At 36.4% G+C, this 16,007-nt stretch overlaps 2 protein-coding genes across 4 annotated transcripts; one reads left to right on the forward strand and one right to left on the reverse strand.

Moving 5' to 3' along the window:
* Positions 2,049-8,529, forward strand: LOC109228987. Of its 3 annotated transcripts, none has more exons than XM_019394272.1 (9): positions 2,049-2,254; positions 3,213-3,364; positions 3,574-3,686; positions 4,416-4,494; positions 5,026-5,054; positions 5,619-5,712; positions 6,148-6,237; positions 7,038-7,227; positions 7,927-8,529. In XM_019394272.1, exons 2-9 carry the CDS (start codon positions 3,221-3,223, stop codon positions 8,400-8,402), a joined length of 1,215 nt encoding a protein of 404 aa, XP_019249817.1. In that variant the 5' UTR covers positions 2,049-2,254; positions 3,213-3,220; the 3' UTR covers positions 8,403-8,529. The 3 variants fall into 3 exon arrangements, with proteins under 3 accessions (XP_019249817.1, XP_019249818.1, XP_019249819.1); XM_019394273.1 differs by lacking the exon at positions 2,049-2,254 and adding an exon at positions 2,314-2,481; XM_019394274.1 differs by lacking the exon at positions 2,049-2,254 and adding an exon at positions 2,757-3,108.
* LOC109228988 (probable protein phosphatase 2C 55) lies at positions 8,871-11,719 on the reverse strand. The gene is made up of 2 exons (XM_019394275.1): positions 11,455-11,719; positions 8,871-10,443 (listed from the first exon to the last, which is right to left on the reverse strand). Exon 2 carries the CDS (start codon positions 10,385-10,387, stop codon positions 9,254-9,256), a length of 1,134 nt encoding a protein of 377 aa, XP_019249820.1. The 5' UTR covers positions 10,388-10,443; positions 11,455-11,719; the 3' UTR covers positions 8,871-9,253.

The following is a 16,007-nucleotide window of genomic DNA, read 5'->3' on the forward strand; positions in this document are numbered from 1 at the left end:
CATATTACCCCGCTACAAGTAGTACTAATAGAAGATATTAAATCTTTCCTTTATTTATAGTCTCAATATAATCAACCGCTTTCGCGTATACTTTGGAAACTGAATAAGTTTCTTTGAGACTTACTACAACACAATACCTTATTGGTAATTAATTGTGTTTCTCCAAAATAGTATAATTGGCTCTTGCAGAGTTCTCAATTAATTTTGTAGTATCACATATTCATCAACACCCATATGGTAAATATCTCTTTTAAAGAGAAAGTTATACCATTATGGTTATGGTCAAAATTATATGCAAGATCTGTTTCTTGCATTACCGTTAACAATCACAATGCCAAAATATTTTGGCGTACAATAGGTACGTGACCAATGACCATTCATGCCATAATAATGACATTATTTTCTTATATCATCTCAAACCTCCTTTTAGAGGTAAGTGCGGTATATTCACTACTACTAGCATGTTCATATTCTTTGAAGAATGAATATGTATTCATACATCAGATGTTTTCACATTCACATCATGAATGGACCATAATCATCTATAAGTGCTTTACAAAATCTCATGTCAAATCAATGACAAATATTTTTCACAGAGTGAAAGATTATTTTGAGAATCCTTATTGTTCTCATTACCACAAATGATGTCGATTATAATTTCATCTATTGCCACGTCCATATCCATTGATACATTCATAGTAATAATTTTATCTTTTTTCAGACTTATCACATACTGCTATCACATTCTCTTAAGAGAATGAGAATGGAGCAAATTCAATGGGACGAGTTTTCAATTCTTTGCCCACAATCATACATGAATTTGATCATGGCGAGGCATAGAAATTTTACCACTTCAGGTGGTTATAATTTCTTACAAACTCCATTAGAGTTATAATCAAACTTTATTGTATTTGCTTGTATTTAAAATCAAAGTATAGAATAAAAGAGAAAAATACGGTAAAATACTTACCTTAAATCCAGAATTTAATCATGAAGGAAGTTTATGGAATAATTGACAATCATTATGCTCAATCCCAAAGCTTGTACTCAATTGGTTAGAGTCTCGTGCTGATAACGTGTTATAAAACAATAAAAGAAGTAAAAGAGCATTGCAGAGAAAAGTTGAGAGAATTCTTATTGATTTTGGATGAAATACAATAGAATAGAACCCTCTATTTATAGGGAGAGGGTGATTTAGCCACCAAGCAATGAACCCTAGAATCTCTCTAAATATAGACATTCACCATAATACAATTCTATTTATAACAGAATCACACTATTATACAACAAATAAGAAGGAAAAAAAAAGCGAAGAAAGAGCAGTTTTGTTTGAGTTTGCCTACACTAGCTATTAATTAAATTTTTTGAAAACTAGCTATAAATTAAATGGGAGCGTCAAATAGGCCGACCCATGAATTGTTTTTGAGATTTTAACACGGTACAATACTGATTGAAAACTATTGTCATAAATAATTACTTTTGATTTATCTCAAAAATAACAGATTTATTTACATTTATAACATGTTTTTAAGATTTTAAAAATAAATACTCATCAACAAAGTAAGGGATCAGGTTTTGGTCCTTATTAATCTATTCCATTTTCTCTCTCTTCATTATATTAAATTTATCTATAATTAACCCAAAAATAATGTTTTAAGGGGTACTAATAAAATTGGGAACAACTTCAGTCATTTAAGATGGTCTCCCATCATTCTTAAAATTTCTTTTTCGTGTCTATTTGTTTCATTAGACAAGATTTAAGAAAATTCACTCGATTCCCTCACCATTTTTTCCTTCATACAATCAAAATCATTTAAATATGTATGTACTACGATATAATTTTTTCTTTTTATAATTATACCATCATTACACCAATTATATAATTAACTATGGAAAATACAAAATTATTCCATAAATATATATAATATATAATATTATTCCTGCTCTATTCCAAGTTTGTTAGTGTCGCATTAATCTTATTTCCAATTATTTGGATACACTTTCGATAATATACCTTTTATACTGAAAATATTTGATTGTAGTCTTTTTGTTATATTGATTTTATTTTTCACTGTTAATTATGGTATTATATTGGGGAATTTGTAAATAAAAATGACCCTAACTCACATTCACAGCCCAATCCAAACTCCTTAGACCATAGACGAATTCAACCCAAAATACAACTAACGGTTTTTTGGCTCCTCGCTGTTGCAGCTGTCGCCATTGCTGTTGCCATCACCATCCTTGTCTAGAGGTATTTAACTCTCCTCTTAGCTCTTCTATGTTATTGAATTATTACTAAGTTATTTGAATCAGCCAGCTTTGTAATTCTGCAAACAAATTCCGTTTAACTTATTTTTGTATTCTGAGTTAATTTATTGAATAGTATAAACAAAATTATTTTTACTGGGGATCATTTTTATTTCGTCTGTTGAGCCGAAGTTCTTTCAGAAACAGTCTCCTATCCCGGGTAGGGGTAAGGTATGCGTACACTCTACCCTCCGCAAACCCACTAGTGTGATTCTATTGGTTTGTTGTTGTTGTTGTTGTTGCTGTAGGGATCATTTTTCTTGTCCGCTGCTTTATTATGGACTAATGTTATATGTCCAATGTTGCTTTGCCTCTATGATGTTCAAGCTTGAGTAATTTTCTTTGCTAGTTGAACCCGATGAAATTGTGAATAGTGTTGTCATTGGATTCCAAATAGTTAAAGTGCAGTTGATGTGGTGCTTCAAATTTTTATATGCGTGACTTGAGATTAGACATTAGGCCCCTTCCACTTTTACAGAAATTAAGCCATCAAATATCCCTTTGTTTGTGCCAGAAGCAAAATTTGAAAAAGCAAAAAGGTTTGGAAGCCCATTTTGGAGAGCCGCACACCACAATAACCTAACGGAACTTGTTTTTTTCTTTCTGATAACCGAGAAATATGTCTGGGGCAACCCTAAGTCACTAGTCCTCGACTTTTTCCACTTGAGCTAAGCCCTGAGATTTGCAATATTATAAAAACCGAGAACTGAAAAACCTAACAAAACTTTCCAAAAATCAAACCGAATTGACGGATGTCCAATCCTACTGCTAATGGGCTTTAGGACAACATGAAATAGGGTCAGTGTTGTATTTAGAAAAGCAGAGAATCTCAACATGTATTTGGCTACACAATTTTCGCATGGCTGATTCATAGTATGTCTTATGGTTTTGCTTCATGACAGCTGAAATTATGGGCTCAGAGATGGAAATAGTTGAGCAGAGGCTAAAAGCTTTTGTAGGTCAGCTCCAGACAGAGTTTGCCATTCTTGATCGACTCGTTTACAAAAACAAGAACCAGCATAGAAGATGCTCTTATTTTCAGTACCTCTTAAAGGTTGTATATTTACCAATTTTTATTCATATGTGCATGTTGGACAAATGGGGTTTGCTTTATTTTTATAATAAACTACTAGCATCGAAGACTCTTAACGGTTGTTACCAAAGTTTATGACTTTATTCATATATAGATAGGGGGATTGAGGGGAGTTTGCTTTTAGTCCAAAGTGTACTTCTTACTTTATATGCTTGTTTTGCTGATATTAGGTGAGAAGAGATTTGAGGCTCCTCCAAGCAGCTAATTTGGAGGAGGTTTTGAGTGCCTCCTTTCATGTTCTTTATGGAAAAAGACCCAAGCAAAAAGTGCAGCTCTTAGAAAGGTACTTTGACCCCTTTAGAGTACCTATTTTTTGGTTTTAAGATTTTAAATATTTTAATTCTTCTAATGATCATACACCAAGATTTGGAATTTGATTACAATCATAATTTGTATACCACCTTTTCATGTCTACCGTGAGTAAATTTTGATTTGAGAGTGAGCACTTATCATGCTCTTGCATTTTTCTGCTCCTATATTGATGTTTACTAAGTAATATTTTTCAGTGGGAAAAATTGAACTGACATACACGGAATCTTGAAACTGAAATTGTCTTCCTAACTTATATGATGGTTTATCAATAATCATCTATCTTTTTGTGTTGCTCGCAAGTGCAACTATTTGCGGTGATGGTTGACTGTTACTTGATCTCCACCATTTGTTAAATTAGGTAGTCTACCATTCTGCTGTTTGAAAGTATCTCCACAGAAAGGTGCATAGCGCAAGATTAGTTCTAGGCTTTGTCATGGAAAAAATGTCTGTTTATGTGAGTTATAGCAACAGTTTGCAAGTTCTGTCCATCTCTTCGTTAACCGACAGATTGGAGGGTAAAATTTTTACAAGTTGCAATTGAGACTATTTTAGCAATCCTACTGTGATGGAAATAGAGTTGTCATTATTTGTGTCTTGCTCTTCCATTGAATTATACATACAAATTCTCTCTGCCCGTGCTCTAATATATGATGATTTTAGATGTATTGAACTTTTCATCCTCACTTTTCATGGGTCTCAGCCTAAAGAGGAGAAGATGTGATGGTGGCAAACATAACTTTCTGGAGCGGCTTCTAGGGGTTGCACACCTGTTGTCAGAGGTATCATTGTTTTCTTTCTCACTTCTTGTTGTTCTCCATCTAAAACAATTCGTCCTAGTCTGTAAGACAACTCATGGTATTGGATTGCCAAACTCAGCTTACCATGAGGATTGCTTGCTAGAATTTACTGGCATTAATAACTTCAACTCGTCCCCTGCCTTTAAATGATCGCTTGAAGCTGGGTGATTTTTGGCTCAGTTTTTCACACCTACCAGTAGAAAATGTAGAGAACTTCTATTTGGAGAACCTAAAATTGAATATCGGATTGAGATGTGTCTAAATGGAACAACATGAAGAAGTGAGGATACGTATAGCTGATAATTAGCTTGAGATTGAGGCGTAATTGTTGTTGTTCCATCTAACTACTGGAATGATGATTTCTCTATCTCTCTCTCTCTCTCTAATTCTAATCAAATGTCTTAACATAAGCTGGACGGTGTTGATAATAAGAATCATATTAGAACAAGGAAAACTTTAAGTTTATCATTTTATTCAGTTGTAATTCTTAATTTACTTATTCTTTTCTTGCAGATCGTTGAGCCAATGTTAAGGGCCGCTACGTATCCTTCTTGCTTCTTTTTTGCATACTAATACTTCATTTGATATGTTGATTATGGGAGCTTTACGTATCCCAATTGATGGCCATTAAGGCCATTGGTGATTTCTTTTAGACTAGTTACATCTTTAAGTAATAGGATGAGCTTAAGTTGTTCATTTTCTTTCATAGCTCTCGGGGTGTGTGGAGGTGATTGGAGTAAGGAGGGTTTGTCTGAAATCACTGTGGGTGCGTACTTATTAGCATATGTAGCAAACCTTTTCTGTTCTTCAAAACTACTAGACTTTTACGCAGCTGATTCGACCGTAAAATTACTGGTTTGCTAAATTAGTTTAGTTGGATATTAATTGTACCTCCTTCTTCCTTTTTCTTTTGTCTGTATCTTCGTAATTTTCATCTGTCCTGTTTTCATCTCATTTGTATGTTGAGTTCGTTTTTCACCTTCGTTTTTCACCTTGTGCTGATTGCTCTTCATTTAAGTAACACTTGATCAATGTGCTTTTTCATGCAAATTCCATTGTAAAATGTTTGCCATGCTCGATTGTTTTTTACCCTTAACTGTAGACAGGGAGATCTCGACACTTCTTGCACGATCATTTTTTATGGGATTTTCCTTGACAGTATTGGCTTTGCTCGCCCGAATAAGAGTTCTAGTTCAGCAAGTAAGTATTCTCAGGATAGTTTTATCATTTTCAAGTAAGTAAAATTTGATCATTTTAAATGCTCTTTTCTTAGTCTTACTTATAATAGTAGAGGTTGCCGGCCCAACTTGTGTACTAAGGTGTCATTGTTGTTGTACTTACAATAGTAAAGGTCCTGCACATCGATTGTGTTCTTTCAAATTTTCAATTTGTTGAAGTTCTAGTTTCTAGTATAATACACTGGAGTCATGATAATTTCTGGAACTTATCTAATTGGAGTAACTGATCTAATTCAAGAGTCTAGGGGAATGGGAATCATGTAAATAACATGAGAATTTTTGCTCTTTAGGAACATGCAATATTTGAGGAAGTGAAAAGCTTATATGGAGCAAATTTGCTAAGGATGTCCGGTGATTGAACAGGAAATTCTAATAAAATCTGCTTTATTCAATGCAGATGCTTCTTGATGTTGTTTGTGTATTCAACAGTGTCTCCTCTTTATCTCAGAGGGAACAAGCCATAAAATTGAGGCAGGATGGATTTGAGGTTGTTAAATTCTTCACAACTTGTCTCTATGTTTTTCTGGTGCAATGCAAGAAATTTGTTTCCTTCTTTTATTCCCTTTGTTTTAACTTGCTTTTTTGATTGGTTTTATTAGTTCTGTTAAGGTCAAGAAATGGTTAGAAAGTTCAAGAGAGTCATACTACTTGCAGGCACAATGTCGAGATAAGAAAAATGATATACTTCTTTGGATGTACTTATCAAGGAGAAAATATCGTGGGCATATTCCAACTTCCGAGCCACAGATATCTGCTGGTTTCTCTAATTAGGAGCCATGCTTCTTATTATATGGATTACGGGTTACAGTGTGCATGATGTACTGCAATATTTCTTTTCAATCTTCTGGAGGCCTCAAATATCCTAGTGTCTATCTCAATTTTTATAGCTTAGACTGCACAGATTCCAAAGCTACTTCAATTTCTTAATCATTAAGTCAAAGTGTTTCCAATTACCTCTCGTGTATTAAATGCAGACATGTACTTTTCCAGGAAACCGTGTTTTCTTTAATGCCAACTGGTTAGAATCACTCCAGGTGTTACTAGCAACCCCCCTTCCCCCAAACAACCAAGTTAACCCTACATGTGTGTCCTTCGTGTGTGTTGGTGAACAGTAAGATGTTTGTCAGAGTAAAAAGTGGAACACGATACTAGATAACTGTCTTTGTGCTGATTGTTGTGACAGAATATACACGTTAGTCCCATCACTAAGTGAACTATGATAGTCATTAATAACAATTCTTAGATGAAATCAAGAAAGCAAATGTTCAATATTTTGTGTCATTGCAGGTTTTTAGAGAATACTTTCCGCCAAAGCAGGATGTGATATTCCTCGAATGTCTTTGGAAATCTGATAAGTATGTGTTAGTTGAGAGACAAAATGAGAGAGATATGGGAAGCAAGGAAAAGGAGGTTGGAGAAGATGTTTCTGTAGAAGCATCTAAAATTCAGTATGAAAGCATTGAGATTTTCCTAGGAGGTAACCACGAAACAAGAATTCTTTTCACTGTCTTGTTTTCTTTATCGAACATATTAAATCTGTTTGAGCTCGATATCATTTAAGATAGTATTATCCAGTGTTTTGCTGTTTGCCAGTTTTTATCATTCAGTTTGACAATAAATCTGTCTTACCAGGTATTGTCCTTTGTGTGCATGGAAGACGTGTCTATTGCGTGTCTATCTAGTGCTTCTTACTCGTTGAAGCTATAGATAGAATCATTGAGGAATTTCTTCCCCCATCACATGACTTTCCCTGTTATCTGCTTTATACTATACAAGAAAGGCCCACCTGATACAGCATCCTATCATTTTCTTCAGCAACATATAATTGTAGATAAGTTGATAAAGAGTGTGTGATAAATGCTTTGGCTTTGAATATTTATCTATCTTTTTCTGCTAAGGAAGAAAAAGGAAAATAAAAGAGAGGCTGTATATAGCAAAATGGTAAGAAACACCCATTGATTCTAGTGTTAATTTGTGCATACCCAGGCTTGTGGGGATGATTTCGAGATCTTAGACAATCGCGGTTTTAAAATTTGTTTGCCAGCAAAATCCAGTTTTGTGCATTTTGTTAATCAGAACTTTTTCGGTAACTGCGACTTGGCTCTTTGTTTGTTACTGATTTTCAGTCTTTTTCCTCTATAATTTTGTGCATCACTTTTTCCGGGATCTTGTGTAGATGAGGAACCTGGAAAGACAGCCTCTAAAGATTTGGCTGAGGATGATGAAGCTGTTATCGACAAAGATAAAGCAAATTCCCCGGAGAATCCTAAAGATATGGCAGAAGATGTTCAAGCTGTAATGGACAAAGATAAAGCAACTTCTTTGCAGGATCCTATCCAAGAGGGTAAGGATGAATTTCGAGCTCAAGTTGATTCAGCTATTGCAGGACCTTCTGGCAACAATTTTAATGCTCCTGAAGCTAGAGCGTTCCCAAGTTCATCACCCGACAAGAATCCGGCAAAAGCCAAACCTGGATCAAAGAATAATGTTGCATTTGTTTCAGTTAAAAGACCAGCTGTGTCAACAAAGAGTGAGTTGGAGTTTGGCATTCCTGGAATGCAAAAGGGTGATAATCCTAGTCCTAGTGTAGATAAAGAAGATCCATTTTTCAGTTTACTTACTGCTGGAAATATGAGGAGCAGTCTATTCTAAACTTCACTTAAGTTTTGTTTTCCCTTGTTTTTTAACCTTCGGGGTACATATTTATGTTTAAAAAATTCCTGTATTTGGACAAGTCATCCAAATTGGTTTTTGAATTTTAAGAGTTGGTGCTCAATCATGTCCTTTCTTTTAGTAGTAAAAATTTCTTTAGTACAACTCTTAATAGTTAGCTGTGTCATTAGTTACTTTTTCAGTCTGAGGGCAGTAGGAAATTCTTAATTTTCCTGTGACATTTTAAAACTCTAGTGTCAAAATTCAATATCATATAACAAGTGTAATTTCAAGCATCTGAGGGAGCTAAATATGAATTCCAAAGTTAGCGTTCTAATGATTTTACTATTAACAATATTATATTATTAGCTACTAATCATTTATCAGTTTCTATAACTCCAAGCATTCGTTGTGCGGATAACTCTTTCTATCTTTCTGAGAGCATATATAGAAAAAAGGACACATTCAGAGAGCATAATTGTCTGCATGTAGATATTAATTTAATGTCAACACTAAACTTTTACCAAGTAAAGCCTCAGCTAAGTAAATTATACAGAAGAAAATCATTCCTCAGATAAATTCTAAGATGTTGTTTGAATCTCAAAAAGTAAAAACACTTTGGGTGAAACTGAGAGGTTAAACCTCAGCTAGACCCAATATGGGGCTCAAGAGCTCTCATTCTTTTCATTTGTTCTCCAAACAAATCAAAACGCAAAATATTCTAACTGATGCCTCTGATTTTTGGTACTATAAGTGTCCGAATCTCCATCAGCTGCTGATCGTGCTTCAAACTATAAGCTATAAACCAAGCTGGTAATTCCAGTTCTCCATGTCTCCCAAATTCCAGCATGTTATGAATTTTCATTATTCATTATGTAAGAAACAACTACAGTTATGTCGTCCAACTTCCCACCATGGTACTCAAAACCAGCCTCTTGAGCTCCATCAGAGAAAGGCGACGACTTAATAGGATCCATTGCTCTTTTTTGTGCCAGTTCTGCTATCCTCCGAGCAGTCATTTGAGGCCCTAAGCCAGCTTCTACGGACTGAAGTACAACTCCTTTGATATCTTCGTCATACAAGTTATCAAAAAGCCCATCTGTACCAGCAATTAAGACATCTCCAGGTGCAACAGCAATTTTAAACACCATGGCCGAGCTAGGTGAATCGCCAGCATTATTGCAGTCTAGTTGATAAGGAAAATTAAAACCATGTTGTTGTGCAGGGGATTTAAATGCGGCATATCCATGTCTAACCAACATAAATCCGCTATCTCCTAAATTAACTGCATAAAGACCCTCCTCGGTGAGTGCAACAATACAAGCAGTAGAAGAACCTTTTGCTTTTGTTTTCACGTAAGCTTTATCCAGTGCCCTGATTAGGTCTATGGAGCCTTTTGGTTCCTCCTGAATTGCAGCTAAAGAGTTAGACATTAACTCGCGGGCATACAGCCCAGCATCAATACCAAGATCAGCCCATCCACCAACACCATCAGCTACACCGATAGCTTGTGTAAGGGTACACATAAAATGAGCATCCTCTCCACCAGTCTTTGCTTTAGCAGGATGAGGCAGGTAAAAAGATCCTGAATTAAGCTTCAAGGGGATCTTTGCTTCAGAAGAATCAGCAGCAGTATTAGCAACTTGCTCCTCGCCCTTAGCATTATCCGAAGACACACCAGGAACAGAAGCAGTTCCAGAAGAGATACACGCAGGGGATAAGTTGTGTAAACCTTCTGATCCAAATCCTATGTATGATTTGGGATCGGCCCACCTCTTTGTAACATGAGTCGTGAAGTATTGGAAAAGCATATTGTTGGGATGTCCTTTATTTCTCAAACTCATGTTGATTTTTCTAACTTTGTCAAAGCCTCTTTTGTTGTAAGAAACAGTGCAGTTCATTGACAAACCATATTGCAAGCGCCTAGCAGTGATATTACCAACAAAATGACCAATATGAGAAGTTCTTGAACCACAAACAGCCATTATCACGTCCTGAGTGTTAATGCCAAATGATGATCAGATAAGCAGGCAGCTGAGTTCTGCAAATGCATCCACCAAAGAAGAATTATAAAACAACTTATGAAGTCACATCTCTAGATCACACATTTGCTTTTCTTCTTTTAATTGACAAACTAGATAAAGAAAACTGATAAAGCAAGACGATAACGAGTCCATAAGAAGCACGACATGCACAACACAAGATTCCGAGTCTCGCTTTCAATTAGTTGTCATGAACAAAGAGTTCATAATACATAGATTCTGTAAACAATCTCAGGCTAGAAAACACAAGCTGTAAGGCTTGCCAAATAAAACCTGTTAAGTGACGAAACAACCATTTTACATGAAAGACAGATATCTAGAAATCTGACTTCATCAAATAAAGAAAGTGAAAACACAGCTATCTAATGGATACACAATTGTAGGGAGCTTATTAGCAACAAAATTTACAGACACACATCCTTTAAAGTCAACCTTCAAAATCCGATAGACAGTAAGCTCAAAAGACTAAATTTGCATCCCATTTTTCATAAGCAATAGTATACAAGCAAAAATTTGAGTTCTGATTTCTGGGTAAGTAAAAATGAATTTGCTTTTAGTAGACATTGGTATAACCATAGGCGTATTGCTGCAGAGATGTTGACAAATATAATCAACTACCCTCAGCCCTAAACTACTCAGGTAGGCTATATATTTATCTTCATGAATAACGCTGTATTGAGGTCCAAAGTTTCACATAGAATAAGAATAAAAATGTCAATTTTATTCTTATCAAGTCAAAAAGCAATTAGCACTTAGTAGACTGTCTACGTTACACCCGAATGCGGGATGCCTGTGCACCGGCTTGGTTCAAGTAAAAAAGCAATTAGCAGAAAGAGACCTGCTAGAAAGAAACAAAACACTAAAAAGACCTAGTTCTGAGTAATTACCAATATAAGTGATAATGAAGAATTTGAGGTCCTATTTCCTCTTCCCTTATCAAGAAATTCAAGAACAGAAAACATTTAAGCATAATTAAACAAGAAATGAAAAGGGTAATCAGCAGACTTCACCTTAAACAGCTCACCGGCTGCAACTTTGCTCACAAAGGAACTATCAAAAATTGCTTCTTTTTCCGGTATTTTGAATGCAAAAGCTGCAATCTCTCTTACTCTCTCTCTCTCTCTCTAAGGGTGCAAGTTTAATGTAAGGGTTCACTGTAGATTTTCACAGATTGTTAGTGTAAATATCTCCTTTATTTTTTATTCTCTTTCATTTTCTTTGGTTTCTACTTTCTTGGTAGATGGATAGATAAGAGCTTAGAACCCTATTAAATTAGGGTGAACCCTGCATTTTTTTAATAGGATATTATAAGGTAATGATTTTACACAAATGGTCCTTATTTTGATTTTCATTTTGTCTCTAATCTTTAGGATTTTTCATTTTTCCCCATTTGGCAAATTGATTACCCATAGTAATTCAATGTTAGGACATGAATATAATTTTGGGTTGTCTTTAAAGTTTTGTGAGGATAGTGAAAATTTTAAAAAATAGCTTTTTGAAGTTTTTCAAATTTTTGAAAACCAAAATTTATTTTCAAGTAAAAATCAAAAAATTTATGGTCAAACACTGATTTCAGAAAAAATGAAAAAAATCTTAGTGCAAACGGGCTCTAATACTAGTCATGTTCCGAATTTTGATACATATTGAAAGAGCCAAAGAGGATTATAGTAAAAGATTTGAGACAATAATACTACTTCCTGTACAAAGTAAAAGTTATTTAGCAAGAAGCGTTCACTAATTCTGCAAAATAATGCTTAACAAGTAAGTGTACGACACAGAAATATTTTTTCTTTTGATATTCTCAGGGTGGGAGACTTTTTGTTATTTAAAGTTTTAAGTTATCTGATTCTCCTGAAACACTAATATCACTCTCACAACATGAGATGCTTTACACGCGTGCCACGTCATTGCCACATCATCGCCATGTCAATGCCACGTCAGAAAAAGCAGGAATTTTTATGCACTAAATCATCTTTCTCAGGCAAGGCTTCACGATTGTGTTCCAAAATTAAAAAGCATGAAAAGTAGAATTCCTCTCTTCTTTCCTTTTAATCTTCAATCTTTGTGATGATTAAAGTATGTTCTTTCTTCTTGTAGATATGTAAAAGTTATTGAGTTTAGTTCATATAAAATTTGGATTAAATTTTAAATTAGTTCGAGTCGAATAATTAATTTGGACTTCACAAATTAATAAGTTTATTTTTAATTTCAAGCCCAAGGTCCATTTCATCTTAAGGCCCAGGCTCATGCCATGTGTCAAGTGACATGGCATGTCCAGTCAACTCAAAGCCAACAAGATGACGCCACGTGTTAAATGATGTGGCAATCCCAGTCCAAAGTAGTGACCAATCAAGAGTTGCCAAGTGTCTAAAATGACATGTCTTGGCCAATCACAAGCAAGCTTATCACTTAGCTTATATGATAAGTTTGATAACTCACATGAACCAATCAGAATCAAGCAAGAGAGTTCATATGTAGCTGGATTGTCCATCCTCTACCATTATAAATAGAGGGGTTACATAACTCTCTAGAAAACATTCAGAGTTGGAGAAGAACTCTCATCACCATGGTGAAGGCATCCACAAACAGAGAGATCAATCATCAAGTGCTTCGTTCTTCAACAAAGGAGTGATCAACGGAGTTCTTCCCGGAGATCAACCCGTAACAACAAAGTGTTGCTCGACGTTCTTGGATTAAATACATCACAAGGAGGTCTACATCATCCTACATTCGAGAAAGACGCTTCTCAAGCCCTCGAATCACAGAGAATTTTAGAGAGGAGAATCAAGGGATACATAGAATTGTACTCACAAATATTTATCAATAAAGTCACTTTTTCTTCATATTATTTTTGTTGCAGTTTATTTTTCGTATTACGAAAATTTGTTGCGAACAAATTTTGGCACGCCCAGTGGGACCAATTCTGCCCTTCATCTCTCCTTCTTGCAAGTTAAAAACTACAAACTTCAGATTTACTGCTACAATGGCCTTCCGCAAGTTTGATGTTTCATGCAAAGATGCTACTGTTGCCGCATCCGCTGAGCTCAGTCATGTTGGCCCAATTACTCGAAGCAAGTTCAAGGCTAGTGGCTTGGATGGATCCGAATACTTCGCCTCCTTGGAGATAGCAAAGAAAAGCAGATCCCATATGACGTTCGCAACCGCATCTCTGGGGGCAACACCCCATTCTCGATGTTTGACGAACTTTCTCAAACAGCCTCAAACCTTGGCGGATTTGAGGATTTGGTGGATTCTTCAGTTTCAACGAAAGTCAATGCCTTGATGACTGACGCAACTAAGATGGACGAAAAGTTTGCCATGATGGAACAAACTATAGAGATCTTGAAGAAATCTGTTGAAGATAAAGACCTTCAAATCGCTCAACTCATGAACAAATTGGAGGCCTATGCACCTGGAGAGTCGAGCCATGTCCCTCCTCGTTCACCTGTCTTCACCTCCCAGAAAACAGCTGTCGAGGAATCATTTGCAAAGTTAAACATTCAAAAGGAAAAGCAATCTATTTCAGTTGCGGTGTTATCTGTCCAACAATGCAAGACATGATAACAAACACCATCAGAGCTCAATATGGCGGACCATCGCAAAGTTCGTTGTACTACTCTAAGCCTTATACTAAGAGGATTGATTGTTTAACCATGCCCACCAATTATCAACCACCAAAGCTGCATCAATTTGATGGCAAAGGGAACCCAAGGCAACATATTGCCCACTTTGTCGAGACTTGTAGCAATGCTGGAACACATGGTGACTTTTTGGTAAAACAATTTGTTCGTTCTCTGAAAGGGAACGCATTTGACTGGTATATTGACTTAGAGCCCGAGTCCATTGATAGCTGGGAGCAACTTGAGAAGGAATTCCTCAATCGTTTTTACAGTACCCGAAGAACTGTAAGCATGATAGAGTTGACAGGCACCAAGCAAAGAAAGGACGAGCCCGTGGTGGATTACATTAATCGTTGGAGGGCGTTAAGTTTGGACTGCAAAGATCACCTTTCAGAAATATCTGCTGTGGAGATCTGCATTCAAGCTGGGGCCTTTTGTACATTCTACAAGGGATCAAACCGCGAACTTTTGAAGAACTTGCAACACGAGCGCACGACATGGAGATAAGCATCGCAAGTCATGGAAATGCATCTCCATTTGCTGATCAGAAGGAGTTCAAGAAAAATGTTGCATCAAAGCACCAAACCAAAGAATCTATGGAGGTGAAAGCAACTTCCGTGAAAGTCACAACCAAGCAAAAGGTGAAGGGGGATAAGACCCCAAGTCAATATCCCAAAGAGGAGAAACGTCGTCCCACCTTGAAGGAATTAGAGGCGAAGGTTTATCCATTTCCAGATTCAGATGCACCCACAATCCTTGACGGATTGCTCGCTAAGAAAGTCATCTATCTCCTTGAATCAAAAAGGCCAGAGGAAATTGGCAAAGTTGGCGATCCGAAATACTGCAAGTTTCATCGCGTCATTAGCCACCCTACAGAGAAATGCTTCGTCTTGAAGGAGAAAATCATGACTCTTGTAAGTGAAGGAAAAATCATCATTGACATGGATGATGCTGCAGAAGCAAATCATGCAAGTATCGTGCTCAAAGAAAAGGAGTGTTCAAGGTTGCAGAACGCGTCAAGCACTGCCTTCTTACAATTTGGAAATTTCGAGCCCGTTGAAGTTGATCTTCCAAGGAAAACTCTTGAAGGTTCACTAGAGCTGGACACTCAGTCCAAAGACAAAGACGATGAGGGTTGGACTCTGGTCACTCACAAGAAACGAAGACATCAAGAGGTTCTAAGGCTACCACTTCCTAAGCCAAGAGCAAAAATAAACGATGTGGATAGGCTACAACCACCAAGAATTATCAAATCTTCCGTTAGCAAGAAGATTGAGGGTGCCTTATCGCCGAAGTTCCAAAAGCGCTTCACTTTGCATGAATTCTTTTCTGGAAAATTCCTTCATGGAGGTCACGTTAGTGCAACTCATGTAGTTTCTAGTACTGACGAAACAAAGGAAAACGACGATGAGCCCACTCCAATGAGAACACAAGAACATCATGATAACGGAAAAGTTGTCACATGTTGTGCAACCATTTCATTCACAGATGATGACTTGCTGCTAGGGTCTAAGCCATATAACAGACCTTTGTTTGTTGTAGGGTCCATCCGGGAACAACATCTCAATCGCATACTTGTTGATGATGGTTCAGCTGTCAACATCATGCCAAAGATGGTGCTAAAAAAGCTTGGGATCTCTATCGATGAGCTATCCAAAAAGTAACCTAACAATCCAAGGTTTCAACCAAGGAGGACAACGAGCCATAGGTATGGTCCGCGTAGGATTATCCATTGGTGAGATGAATTCAAACACCCTGATTCACTTCATAGATGCTAAAACATCATACAACTTGTTGCTTGGACGTCCTTGGATTCATGAGAATGGGGTGGTATCATCTACTTTGCATCAATGTCTGAAGTACAGAAGAGATGGTGAGATAGTCAAAATTGATGCAGACATCAAGCCTTTCACTGAGACGGAGTCATACTTTGCAGACGCAAA

Source organism: Nicotiana attenuata, chromosome 7 (assembly GCF_001879085.1).
Source record: "Nicotiana attenuata strain UT chromosome 7, NIATTr2, whole genome shotgun sequence".
Classification (NCBI taxonomy): domain Eukaryota; kingdom Viridiplantae; phylum Streptophyta; class Magnoliopsida; order Solanales; family Solanaceae; genus Nicotiana; species Nicotiana attenuata.

Excerpts from the sequence above, each read along its gene's own strand:
- LOC109228987 (XM_019394272.1), top strand. The coding sequence starts at position 3,221 with ATGGGCTCAGAGATGGAAATAGTTGAGCAGAGGCTAAAAGCTTTTGTA. Across the intron at positions 5,713-6,147 it reads TAAGAGTTCTAGTTCAGCAA|ATGCTTCTTGATGTTGTTTG; the intron begins GTAAGTATTCTC and ends TATTCAATGCAG. Across the intron at positions 7,228-7,926 it reads CATTGAGATTTTCCTAGGAG|ATGAGGAACCTGGAAAGACA; the intron begins GTAACCACGAAA and ends GATCTTGTGTAG.
- LOC109228988 (XM_019394275.1), bottom strand. The coding sequence starts at position 10,387 with ATGGCTGTTTGTGGTTCAAGAACTTCTCATATTGGTCATTTTGTTGGT.